The sequence below is a fragment of the Typopeltis vanoorti genome, chromosome 1 (genome assembly GCF_054136105.1).
Source record: "Typopeltis vanoorti isolate ZY-2024b chromosome 1, IOZ_Tvanoo_1.0, whole genome shotgun sequence".
NCBI lineage: Eukaryota > Metazoa > Arthropoda > Arachnida > Uropygi > Thelyphonidae > Typopeltis > Typopeltis vanoorti.
Genome location: NC_143549.1, coordinates 129,031,967 through 129,046,725, shown reverse-complemented (window position 1 = coordinate 129,046,725; position 14,759 = coordinate 129,031,967). Strand labels below are relative to the sequence as shown.

Here is a 14,759-nt window from a genome sequence, read left to right as displayed (position 1 = left end):
TAGTAATAAATCAATGCACAGAATCAGTTTTATTCTTGTTAAAATGCTCCAAGCACTGTTCAGAGATTTTCATGCAAATGCGTTTTTGATCTGCTGTGAGCAAGTGCGGCAGCCATCTTGAGCAAAGCTTTTTCATTTGCAATTCTTCATGCAAAATATATCCTACATATTCTTTTGAAATGCTTATAGTCTCAACAATTTCATGCACTTTGACTTGTCAGTCATCCAATACCACATCGTGCACTCGACCAATGATTTCTGGTGTTGTTACACTTTTTGGATGTCCTTCACGTGGCTCTTATTCAAGGCTGGTATACGGCCATGTTTAAACTCGGCAGCCCATTTCTTAATTGTCGAAAACAAAGGAGAAGAGTGACAATAAACTTTTATGAACTTCAAATGAATTTCTTTCGACATTAAACCTTCTATGACAGATGTACCAACTTAGAAAAAAAGAAAATCTTACAGATAGTGTTGCCATCTATGGTCGAGGGCGAGAACTTTTCAGACTACCCTCGTAATGAAGGTACAAAGTATACAACTCTCCTGCTGTCATGTTTTTTTTTAACTTCTGAACAGCTGAACATTTAGTAACATCTGTTTACTTCTGCACATGCTTGGAAATATACAGTATATTCTTTTGTGGTGGAGTACTCACAGGGTTTGCCAGAACCGCTTTGTGGGAACAGGACACAACAAGGAGAAGCAGGACTGACTTGACAGGGAGAGGCTATATATTGTGCATCACCTGCCAATTATCCAGCTCTATAATAAGCCCTGTCCGGCACTTTACTTTTGACACATTGATGGTTTATATCTTCAATTTTTTGAATTTGAGTTTTCATAGTAGACAGCATGTCACTGTTCTTCCTGGTTCACTTACAAAAACAGAGAGGAAAGTTGGTAGTAGTAGTGTGTGTGTGTGGGGGGGGTACAAACATTTCAATTATGTTATGCTATCACATCTGCATGTGTTTTTTTGAGGGAAAGTTCTGATTAACCTAGAATAAAAATGATATTAAAGCAACTGATAAAACCACAAGAAAGAACATATCTTAAAACCCTTTAATCCCAATGTTTCATCAAATTGTATTTTTTTTTTAGGATATATAAGAAGACATAAAATTAATTAACTTTTGTTCTAGGTGTTTATCAGAACTTTCCCAACTGACCTCGTACAGAATATAATATGGTCAGCGAAGTCTCAAACTGCCAGCTTATTCTAGTTTGTTGAATATCCAGGAGACACAACTTCCAGAAACTTTTAAAACAGGCGAAATGGCTATAGAACACAATATATATATTAGCATGATATCCTTCAGCTTAATGACAATCAATATCACTGTCATTTATGTCATGCAGATTTAGTATTTTGAAGAGCTTTTCTGAGGCACTAAATCAACATTTCTTTGAAGGTCTATAAAAGCATAAAAATAGAAACTGACATGATAATTCAGATTACATTCAGATCATCGATATTACATTTTTGCAGTCATTCCCGTTAAAGACTCCCCTAATTGTTTCCAGACATTGTGTGATTCCTAAAAGTAAACACAATATACTAATGCTTCATGAAGAGGGTACTTTTTGATGCATAAACATTGTATCACATTCGCGTTAATAGCTTGGGTGTACATTCAAAATACATACACCTATGCACTCTCTGTAAAGATGTACAGATGGTGCAGCGAGTCAAATTCTCAGCATTCTAGTAGTTTTACACTGCACAGAAAGTGAGGCAGGGTGAGTTCTGAGACAGCAGCACCTAGAGGCTGTGACTGATGATTGTGTCAACCAATATAATTGAATGCTGTCATTTGTCATGAGTTGCTGTTTTTGTTTTCTGGGTTTCATCTGTTTTGTGTGTGTGAAGTGTGAACTGACATAGTAAGCAAGTTTTTAATATATAAGTTTTGATAAATTTAAATGAACAATGGGAAACAGTATTGTAGTCGAAGGAAATAAGCTTCATCCTCCTCTTCCAAATTTTACACCTTTGAGTAATTCAAATATACCAACCAAATATAGCATTCTCCTTCATTACTGTTTTCCAATATACAGTATCTTAAAACAAACACAACATACCCTACTCTGCACATATTTGGTTATAATTAATTGTTAAATTAAAGTATTCCAAGTTATCCTACAATTAGCTGCATTAGACCAATGAAGATGGGCACTGATGTACTATAAATTCTTAAAACTTTCATACATTGATAAAAATGCAATCATATGGTCAAACTGATGTGAATTTTGTAGTGCAAGTTGCATAAGCCACAGCAACACACCTAACTGAAATGGGCATTTCAGATGGTTAAGGAGAGGTACTGTGCTAAAAATATTTTTGAATTTACATGAAGAAATAGATAATTTCATGACGGAACAGGAAAATACTGTCCCACAACTATCGGATAAAAAATGGATTATGTCTCTTGCATTTATGGTAGACATTACAACTACCTAAATGAACTTAATTCGAAACTGTAGGGCCAAGGTAAATTACTATCAGAACTGTTTTCTGACATAAATGCTTTTGAAGGCAAACTATGTCTGTTGAAGAAAATCTACATGATTACATATGTTGCAAATCGGCATCTACAGTTGGATGGCAAACACAAAAGGAAACTTTTGTTGGTATTATTGAAGATTTACAAAACGAAATTTTTAATAAGATTTGTGGATATTGAACCATTTTAATGTCGACATTGATGACCTACAAAACCGATTACTGATGGAAGTTTTGGAATTGCAACACAATGAAATATTAAAGAACGCATTTTCATTAGAAAATATCCAAAAAATTTATTGATGCTTACCAAAAAATTTGAAGGATTAATCAGTTTCGCAAAGAAGATAATAATCACATTTGGAAGCACATACAGGGTGTTCGGGATAAATTTGACATATTTATAATTAATTATATTTTTCCGTAAGTTACATGTATTAACACACACTTCTCTTCATTTAAAAGTTTGGACCCTTCTTCATTCATATACAAAATGTCAGAAAGGATGGATAGCTGGAACCCACCTGAATCATGGAAGAGAATAACTTGTATCATGATGATTCGTGCCCGCCATCAAAATAAGGATATTACGACTGCTGCCCAATGCTCCCTGAATACAGTAAAAACAATCAGGCATGAACTAGAGACTTGCAATGGTGACTACGAGGATGTAGCAAGAAGAAAGATCCCTAGCAGACGATCTGATTGCGTTCGTACAGCAGAATTCCTCGCAAATCTGCAGGAACAGGTGTTGAAGAACCCTGGCATTGGAATTCGGGCTTTGTTCGTGGAGTTGCTAACTGTAGTCAAGCCCTGGATAACAAGGGTAGCCAATGGTAGGCCGTATGTATGGCAGCAGGATTCGGCCCCTTGCCACACCTCTGGGAAAAGTCGAAAATGGTTGTCTGAAAATTTCTACGACTTCACCAGTCCAAATGTTTGGCCTCCAAACTCCCCAGACCTTAACCCCATGGATTATTTTGTATGGGGCGCAGTTGAAAAAGACACGAATCGCACTTCCAGTAATACAAAAGCCCAGTTAATGGATAAAATTAAAACAGTTTTTGCGGCCCTTCCCAGGGAGACTGTAGCATCAGCTTGTTCGAGGTTCCGAAGCAGAATTGAAGCTGTGATCGATGCTAATGGTGGTTATTTTGAGTAAATCTTGTTGATAGTATTGTAATTAACTCTGCCTGTAATGTTTTTTTGTCAATTCATTAAATTTAATAGATACAAAGAAGATTTTCTTTTTCCTTACGAAACTATCAAATTTATCCCGAACACCCTGTACATTTGTGAATAAGCATTTTCTACCATGAGTTTCAGAAAAAATAAATTTTCTTCTCGACTAACTGATGAACATTTGCATGCTTCGATTCGAATTTACATCTCAGGTTATAAAGTGTATCTAGGTAATTTGGTTAAGGGAAAACAATCACAAAAGTCACATAAAGCAAGGAGACAAGCATATTGTGATGCATAAAACTATATCACTTTGTTTTTACGTGATAATAATTTTTCATTGAGTTTCATTACTTAAATAAAGAACCAATATGCTTCATTTCGGCAATGTAACATTATTTAAATTAAGAGGATATTAAATCCCACATTGTTTCAAAACCGAATAAGAAACTCAAAGAGTTTCATGCCGAATATAGTAAACTATAAAAGTATCGGCGGATACTAGCATAAGCTAAAGTACGTAGTACAAACTAGGGCAACTTGTAGCAAAGGTGGATAAAGCTCTGATCACTATTCTTAGTATTTTCCATAATGTAAGAAAACTAAGAATAGTGATCGGAACTTTAGCCACCTTTGCTACGAGTTGCCCTAGTTTGTACTACATGCTTTAGCTTACGCTAGTATTCACCGATACTTTTATAGTTTACTATATTCGGCATGAAACTCTTTGATTCTGATCTTTGAGTTTCTTATTCAGTTTTGAAACAATGTGGGATTTAATATCCCCTTAATTTAAATAATCGAGTTTCATTTTCATCCTTGTTTCATATCTTGTACTTTAAATTTTTTTTTTTTTTTTTTTTTTTTTTTTTTTTTTAAGATTGATATAATAAAAACTGATACCTTGAGTATTTTTTTCACTCACTATTTTCTATTAATTAAACGCTTGTGGCCCGATTATTAAAAATAAAAGTTGAATGTGGCCCATGAGTTTGAAAAGGTTGCTGACCCCCCTGGTGTAGATGATGAGAGTAGTTGCAGTTTGTTGTAGTTGGCAGATTGAGTGGTGGGAAAGAGAGTTGTAGAGTGGGTGGGTGCCCTCCCTCGATGAGCCTATGGGCTTCCTGGAGGTGTTATGTAATAATATATATATATATATATATGACCGATACATGAAACACTGCAAGACCTATACAGGCAAGAGTGTAAGAAGAAAGAAAGTATCTGTATGTTTTTTTTGAACAGCTGAAGGTTATAATAGTGTTTGGAGAAAATAGATTGCAGGAGCCAGTTCCAAAGAGCAGAGGTATAGGAATGAAAGAGGAAGAGGTGGAAGTTAGTTTCTTAAGTTTGTAGCTGATTGTAAATGAGTGTTGACCAGCAGTAGCTAATAACCCTGGAATGGGCAAAGCATGTCAGGAGTATATACTCTTTAGGGCTGTCCCAGATGTGAAAGTCATTCCACTAAGTCCAACAAAATGCGTGTAAGGATATTAAAGATACGTTGCCGTTTGAGCAGTGTGGGAATGACGTAACATGCAATGACAAGTGCAAACAAATATCGGCGTTAGATCGCAGTGCATTTGTTTCGTAATCTAAAGCATTAATAGAACAATTCCAATTATTAACTATTCAATCAATGTCAAAATATAAGCTGTAACCTTTAACATGTTGTATTGCATTTATATAATGTTGTAAGCATTGTTATTATTTATAAACACAGACGAAATTTAATTTTTTCATTTTTTCCTTGGGGGTGCTGCAGTGTCCCAGTGCTTATGTACGGGCTGCCACTATCTGTTACTAAGAAATGATTGGGGAGAAAAAAAAAAAAAAAAAGTTACTCTTAATGACAGAATACTGATGATAACCTTAACAGTAACCCCAGTGGATCTTGCCATAATTTAAATATAGAAGCCAACAACTAATTCAGAAGATCATGAGCATATGAACAATCACAGGAACTAATGCCACTAGTTAAAGATAATTTAATTATAACAGGTGAACTTTAATGCAGTGGTTGCAGAGGACAGTGAATGTGAAAAAACTGGATGATTTGGACTAGGCAGGAACAATGAAAGAGAGGAAAGATTGTTAGATTTCTGTAAACAACATGGTCTTATAGTTGGTAACATGAAGTACCAAAATGAAGATGCTATACATGGAAATCACAAGGAGATGTTGCATGTTACCAGATTGATTATATAACAGTCAAGAAGAGATATAGAAATCAAGTCATGCTACAGCTAGCCAGGAACTGAAAGAGAGTAACCATTCACTTGCTATTGTAAAATGTTCAGTAAAACATAAGAAACATAGAATAAGGAGGAGAAAATGGTATTGAACTACTGAAGACATCAGATACAATTATGAATTAACAAAAAAAAGAGACAGATTAATGCTTGAGATGAATAGCAAGAAAGACTGGATGGTCATCAAGGAAATGGCTAAAAGATAGTAGACAAAGTGTCAGGATTTATAAAATTACAACTGCAGAAGCCTTGGATTACAAATGAGATACTTAAAATGAACAGAAAAAAGAAATAAGGCATGGAAAAAGACTGTAGAAGGCAAAAACAGTATCAAAAGACTAAGGAACAAGGTTAAGGAAGATTGCAAAAAAGGAAAGAAGACATCCATCAGTTGCCTAGCATGCAAACCACCTTTGTGAAGTGTTTGTGCACTGTGGAAGGAGGCAGATATCAATATTCCTGTAACCAACGTGAGATCAGATTGTAGCTGATTTGGAGTGGCATTCCTGTTTCAGTGAGTAGATAACTGGAGATATCGGTCACCTGCTATGGCCTTCTTCAGGATGCTGTTTGTGACACAGAATGACTCCCATGCAACTATCTGGCTATCTCTGCTTGACTTTGGCAGGCATCTAGTTTAACAATGGCTGGACCACCTGAATTCATCAGTTAAATGATGTCCTGCTTCTATATTCAGCCTTTTGCTATCCTGAAATGGAAAACCACTCCAAAATGCCCACTTTAATGCTGTGGCTCATTTGCATAGACCACTGACTGTGTACTTTAATGTACTTTCATACATACCCACCAAATATCACATATCACATTCGGGTCTGGGTTAGTCCCGAGCGGGTGGAAAGAGGGGAAAATAGTTCCACTGAATAAAGGTGGTTCCAAGACTGCTGTTGTAAATTACCGACCGATTAGCATATCAGGAATCATTGTCAAGGTCTTAGAGAAAATAGTCAAGAGGAAAATACAAGATTGGATAGAAGAAAATGGGATACTGTATCGGGGACAGCATGGTTTTGTGAAGGGTAGGTCATGCCTCAGTAACTTGCTCACGTATTATAACACAGTGACGGCTGAACTGGATAAGGGTAATGGGTTTACGGTGATTCTACTGGACCTTGCCAAGGCCTTTGACAGGATTCCACATGGAATTCTAATCAGTAAATTGCAGCATATGGGAATGGACATAGGGTTGATGAGATGGATAGGAGGGTGGTTGACGGAGAGATATCAGAGAGTGGTTTACTCGGGAGTAGAGTCCACAAGACGGTCTGTGACTAGTGGTGTGCCACAAGGATCTGTTCTTGGACCACTGCTGTTTAATTTGTTCATAAATGATATAGGTAATGATCTGAGAGGAACAGTTCATTTGTTTGCGGATGATGCGAAGTTGGGTAGGGCAATAGTGAATGCAGATGACGTCAAAATTTTGCAGGATGATTTGGATAGATTGGAGGTCTGGGCTAAGGAGAATGGATGTCAGTTTAATGTGGCAAAATGTAAGGTTATGCATTTTGGGGTGAAAAGATTGGCGGCAGTTTACTGCATTGGTGGAACCCTGCTCCAGGAAATTGATGAGGCACGAGATTTAGGAGTGTTGGTGGATAAGGAATTGAAATTTAGGGGACACATTGCAAAAGTGACCAAAACAGCTCATCAAATCACTTGGTTGCTGAAGAATACGTTGACAAGCAGAGACAAGCAGGTTATTGTTCCTCTCTATCGAGCCTTGATAAGACCCCATCTAAACTACTGTGCTCAGATTTGGTCACCTAGGTTTCTTCTTGATGGGGAGGAGGTGGAGAGGATCCAGAGGCGAGTGACCAAGATGATAGCAGGTCTGTGGAATGAACCATATGAGAACAGGTTGAGGATTTGTGGGTTGCAAAAATTGGTTGATAGGCGGAGGAGGGGAGATATGATTGAGACATTCAAATTACTGAAGGGTTTCTATAAAATTAATTCAGAAGATATTTTTGAGAACAGGGCTGGTTGTGGGAGGACTAGGGGACATCCATGGAAACTGGGCAAAAGTGTGGTTAGTAAAGGTGTTAGAGCTGGGTTCTTTACTTTTAGAGTAGTGAATGAGTGGAATGCGCTCCCTGAGTCTGTAGTGGATGCTGTGACAGTGAATGAGTTTAAGGCGAGGTATGATAGATACTGTATGAATGTCAGATAGTTGTGATGAATATGATTTGGGGCCTCCCTCGATGAGTCTAATGACTCCCTGGAGTTGCCCGTAATAATAGTAATAATTTATCATGATTTTTCTCTTTGTTCCTTAATATGGAAAGCAGTGTAGGATGGACGATGTTTTTTTTTTTTTATTATTATTATGAGCTTAAGATAAATGCAGAAAAAACTAAAATGGTAGCATGCTTAAAGAAATAAAATAAAATAGTTATAATAGTGATTGAAGATAAGAATATTAAACAAGTCAGATTGTTCATATATCTTGGATGAATTATGCAAAAAGAATGGAAGATGTAATTTAGAAACGACGAAGAACTGCTATGGCATAATTACAAGCAAGATAAGTACAAGGGTGGTCTGAAAAGTTCTTGGCCTAACAATGAAAAAAAAAATTATCATTTCAAAATTATTTTTATTTTTCAACATAATCTCCCTTAAGACTAATACATTTTTCCTAGCGATGCTCCAGCACAATTATCCCATCCTTGTAATCAGTGGTGAGCTATGGAAATTTTAACAAAGGGCTCGGATAGTCGAGCAAAAAAAAAAAAAAACCTAACTTAACCATTATAATACTTATATTGCAATTTTGTAGAGCTTCTGACAGATATGATAATTCCTGTAGGATATCAATCATTAATGCTAGATCTTTTAAAAATTCCAAATTGAGAAGTCGGTTTAAAAAGCCCTTATATTTATCGTTCGATGCAAAATACTTGCATAAAGCTGGGTAATTTCTCCACAAAGTATGAGCCGTTTGTAAACTGCAAGCTGCCCATCGTGGTCAAAACACATGGCCGATCTTCAAAATTTCAATACTGAGGTCTTTTGAAATCGTATTTAATTCTTGTTAATTTCTTGGTGATTGATGATAAAAAGCATATAATTTATCCATAAATATTTCAAAATGATTTATTTCTTTAATGTGTTTTTTATCAAATTGTCTAATGCTAAGTGTAAACGATGAGCGCAATGTCCAATCACAATGTTGGGAAACTTTTGTAGAAGTTTGATTGCAACACCTGATTTGTTTCCTAACATTACATTAACTCCATCAGAACAAAATGCAATGAAATGATTTTTATATAGTTATCAGAAAACCCATATGAATTTAAAGTAGCATGTATACATTACATGGTGGTATTTTCTAGTTCTACAAAATTATTAAACAAGAAGAACAAGGGGCTCGCAAATTTGAGAAAAATTTAATAAACCATAAAGTGGTGAACTATAAAGGGCTTGTACGAGCCCCTTATAGTTCACCCCTGCCTGTAATAGTTCTCCGTAAGATCTGCAAAATACCGTTCTACAGCTGCAATCACCACTTGATTCGAAGAAAAATGCTGACCAGCATTTGGTTTTAGGAAGAGATAGAAGTCAGAGGGAGTCAAATCTGGGGAATAGGGTGGATATTCCAACAATTCATAGTGCAGATCCCTTAATTGTCCCATTGCCAAAACACGTCTGTGGGCAGGTGCACTGTCCTGATGAAAGATATTTTTCTTCTGCAAATCGGGTCTTTTCTCATGAATTTTTTTGTCCGGTCTGGTTAAAATATCAGAATAATATTCCCCGGTTATTGATTTACCCTTTTCAAGATAATTAATAAACAAAATGCCTTTAGCATCCTAAAACACTGATGCCATGACCTTTCCTGCTGATAGAACTGGCTTTGTCTTCTTTGGCGCTGAACAACCAGCTTCTGTCCACTGATTTGATTGCTGTTTGGATTCTGGTGTGTAATGGTGAATCCAAGTCTCATCCATAGTAATAAATCAATGCACAGAATCAGTTTTATTCTTGTTAAAATGCTCCAAGCACTATTCAGAGATTTTCATGCAAATACGTTTTTGATCTACTGTGAGCAAGTGCGGCAGCCATCTTGAGCAAAGCTTTTTCATTTGCAATTCTTCATGCAAAATATATCTTACACGTTCTTTTGAAATGCTTATAGTCTCAGCAATTTCATGCACTTTGACTCGCCGGTCATCCAATACCATATCGTGCACTTGATCAACGATTTCTGGCGTTGTTACACTCTTTGGACATCCTTCACGTGGATCTTATTCAAGGCTGGTATACGGCCATGTTTAAACTCGGCAGCCCATTTCTTAATTGTCGAAAACAAAGGAGAGAGTGCCAATAAACTTTTATGAACTTCAAATGAATTTCTTTCGACATTAAACCTTCTTTTACAAAGAATTTTATAACTGCACGATATTCAATTTCATCCATTTCAAGGGATACACACAACACTTTTGCTTCAGACAGCTGTATAAAACAAACTACTTGATAGAATGACTTACAATTTCACATGGATGCTTATGACAGATATACCAACTTAGAAAAACAAATTGTGCCAATAGTGATGCCATCTATGGTCGAGGCTGAGAACTTTTCACACCACCCTCGTAAGGACATATGGAAAAGATTTATAAAAATATCTCTTTGGAGCATATTCTTGTATAGACTTGGACTATAACAGCAGAAGACTGGAAAAAAAATTGAAGGATTTGAAATGTACAGTTGTAGAGTATTGCTTGGAGTAAATTGGATAGAAAGAAAAAACAAACAAACAATGAAATGAAATCTTGTGTGAAATAAAATAGAACCAACCAGTGAAGAAGATAATCATGGAAAAAAAAAAATGAAATTATAAGAATTGAAGAACTGAAGCATTTGAAATTATACTGTTGAAGAGTACTGCTAGTAGAAAACTGGAGAGAGAAAGAAAAAAAAAATGAATGAAGTCTTGTATAAAAGAAGACAATCATAGAAAGAAAGATAAAATTCCTGGGGCATGTATGGAAACATAAGAAATAGATCTTAAACATAGTAAAAGGAAATATACCAGGGAAAAGAGAAGAGGATGACTGAAATATACATTCTTTGAGAAAGTATTAGATTAATCAAAAAAGGTTATAAACTACATGAAAGCAGGAAATAATATGATCTGGAAGAGAGAACTTTTGACAGTGACTATTCCTTAAAATTATGATGATGATGAAAAACTAACTAAATCGTCTAATATTAATATAAACCTGCACTGTCTAATAAACATTAATTTAGCAACAATTAAAGGTTCTAGATAATTTAATGTTAATGAACAATGACAACAGGCTAAACCATCACACAATATTTGTTAATGTATTTTTCCCACAAAGTAATATGAGTACAGACTACAACAGTGCTGTTAAAAATGATAATATAAGAATTCTAAATTTCATCATTTTTATGTAATTTAAAAAATCTTACCATGTTCTCCTGCTAAACTAACTTTGATTGTTCTATTCTTCAAAGTCTGAAATTAAAAAATAAAAAAAAGAAATGAAATCAACCTAATCAGTTATATCAACAAATACACTGATTTAATCAATTTCAAAATATGCTATTATGTCACAGTGTCTAGTGTAGTAGCAGGAAAGCCCCCCCCCCCTCCCCCCACTGAAAAAAAAAAAAAAAAAAAGGTAATCAATTTGTATACCACAGACATCAGATCAGTTATTATTTCACATACAATCTTCTGCTTCTCAATGACACATAAACTTAATTAATGCTATGATAGGGAAGCTAATTCTACTACATAGGATTAAATGCCACGTGTCACCTAGTATGAGAATGACTAACTTCTGTTGAAAAGTCATTATTATAGAGGTTCCTGATGTTTTGTGTAGCCTCATCTTGGGTCTTCAGAAACTTATGGGAGTCACAGTGCTACATATTTTTTCCTTTTTAAATCAATCCCTCTCTCATTTCACAAGAGGTTGCAGAGCATATAGTACACTGGTACAGTATTCACGCTACTGATATTTTTACCGAAAAGCAAGAAGTTGTTTTGTACTATCATTTTGCACTATGGTTTAAGCCAGTAAGAATACAATTTGGTTGGCTAAATCCGAATTGTGTGCCCATCCTTGTTCATTCAATATCCAAGCAGATACCCAACATGAAAACTGAAGATAAAGATATTCTAGATATCTGGAGTAATTAGTTTAAAAGATTGCTAAAAGTCATCAAAAAAGTGAAATGTGGAAAGGCAGATGGAGTAGGTGACATTCAAATAGAAATGCTCAAATCGGAGATATAAAAGTTTAACAGTGACTACACTGCCAAATTCAGAAGGCCTGGTTAGGCCTTCTGAATTTGGCTGTGTAGTTCCAAATGATTGAAGTAGAGCTCTCATAGTACTCATCTATAAAAAGGAAAATAAAACTGAATGCAAAAATTTCATAGGAATTTCCCTACTGAGTGTTCCTGGTATGATATATGCAATTATACCTGACAAACGGCTAAGAAAATTTATGAAAAGGAAGCTTGAAAAAAAAACAAGCTGGATTCAGGCAAAATGAAGTTGTCAGGATGAAAATATAACAAGGATCTGTATTTAAGTTTTGTAGATCTGGAAAAGGCATATGACAAGCTGGCAGGAGAAAAACTGTTCAAAATAACAGTTATATGGTGTAAATAGGACACTATATCAAGCAATATTAGTCTATATTTGAGTTATAAGGTCAGCAGTTAGAATCGAAGGAGGAGGAGCAGGAAGATGGTTTGATATTAAATCAGGTGTGAGACAATGATGTACATTATTCCCTCTGTTATTCATCATCTATATGGATCACATTATGAAGAAAAAGTGGTAATTAAACCTGATGTAAAAATTGGAGATGTTAATCTCATCTCTTTACTTTATGCAGATGATGTTATACTTCTACATAAGCCCAGTACAAGTCTGCAAGATTCCCTGACTAAACTGAATAATGAAGGTGATAAATTTGGTATGAAAATCAGGAATAAAATGACAAAGACACTGAAAATAGGCAGAAACATTGAAAACACTGACTACATTCTGAATGGAGAATCTACAGAACAAGTGAAACATTTCATTTATTTAGGCATAATTTTTAGAGAAGGTTGGAAATTAATAGTCAAAACACTAAATTACCTGTATACAAGACAGTGTTCAAACCAATTTTAACTAAAGGGATCAGAGAACTCAGTTAGAAATAAAACACTTGATCAAAGACTGGAGCCCACAGATATGAGAGTTCTTAGATAGATTAGGGAAGAAAACAGATGGCATCAATGGCAGTATCATATTAAAAAAGAGGATATCTGGAAAGAACCTGACATTGTTAGTATGCAGGAATGTGTTAACAGAGCTAATCTCAAGCAGTATGGGCACTTAAACAGAATGGGAAAGGAATGGTTAACAAAACAAGTGTTCTTTGTCAGGATGGTAAGAAAAGATCCAGAGGAAGACCAAGATGTAGGAGGATTGATACAGTTAAAAGTACCTAAAAATAACAGGAGTAATTAACTCTATATTTAAACCAAACCTAGTTCAAAAACAAACCAGGCTAAAAGTATACAATACATTAGCCCTACCGGTCTTAATGTATGGAAGCGAAATCTGGACAATAAAACAAAAAGACAAAGATTAACAACAGCAGAAATGAAGTTTATGAGAAAAACTGCAAAGTATACCCTATTTGATCACAAAAGAAACGAAGATATTATGAAAGAATTAAACCAAGAACCAGTAATTGAAAAAATTAAAAAATATAAACATAGATGGATGGAACACGTTCAAAGAATGAAAACAGAAAGATTACCAAAACAAGCCTTAAAGTACAAGCCATTAGGAAAAAGAAAACCAGGACGTCCTCTTAAACGATTCAACGATGACTTCTAAGGCCGGAACAGGCCATACTAGGCCTAAATCCTTGATACATATGATGATGATGAAAAGTACCTTATTGGAGAGAAAAATAAGATCTGATAATATTGGAGTCTTGATAGATAACAGATTAATTTGGAGGAAAATTTTTGATGTTGAAAGTTTATTTTTCACTTGGTTAGACTATAATAAATTTAGTTTAATCCTTTATCCAAGTGTGAGCAAACAAAGTTTATGCCTGAAAATATCCTCAAGACTGGGGTAAGGTAGTACAACACCGGGAAACTCATAGCAAAGGTGGAGCAAGCTAAAATCACTCCTATCTCAGTATCTCCCATAATGCAAAACATATCTCCTTGCAGATATCTATAATGTTATGCATTAAGGGAAGGGCCACTACTCAGACTAGTTTCGACCTTTATTGAGGTCTTTTCAGTTATTATTGGAGGAAAATTGTTGGTAGAAAGTTAGTAATGATGTAACTTTTTCATGTAGTATTATCATAATATCTTATATACCCCACCCCCTTCAAGGCTACATGTCAGGAATTGATGATGAAATTGTTGTTGTTATTGGAACTTATCATGAGAAAAGCTGTTTCAGAGAATAAAAGGAAATGGAATGAAAAATAAAAAGAAGAAGAGCGGGTTCAGTGGGTTTACAGTTAAACTGTAAAAGGATGCTGCTTAAAAGGCTTAGTGGAAAGAAAAGAATGATAAATGCTAATTTAGTGGATCAGCATTCATGGAAGTACCAGCAGTAAAAACATAAGACTGAAACAGACTGTGAAATAGCAGATAAAGTGAGTCAACGAGAGAGAGAGAGTGAGATCATTGTTCAGTTGAACTACTTCCTCCTGACATCAAGAATATTTAGAGAAGTATTTGGTGTACCATCCCAAACACGGGAATGGTATTCCATAGTTGGGCTGATT

At 35.3% G+C, this 14,759-nt stretch overlaps 1 protein-coding gene across 4 annotated transcripts in view; it reads right to left on the bottom strand.

The window, feature by feature from the left end:
• The window catches only part of LOC150110420 (eukaryotic translation initiation factor 4B-like), a 277,691-nt gene that overhangs the window by 176,585 nt on the left and 86,347 nt on the right, over window positions 1-14,759 (bottom strand). For all 4 annotated transcript variants that reach the window (XR_016548405.1, XM_090393633.1, XM_090393645.1 and 1 more), the window contains exon 5: window positions 11,401-11,446. Coding sequence is in view for 3 of the 4 variants with exons in the window: in XM_090393633.1 (XP_090249759.1) it covers window positions 11,401-11,446 (46 nt within the window). In the remaining variant the exon portion in view is untranslated. The remainder of the gene's footprint in view (window positions 1-11,400; window positions 11,447-14,759) is intronic.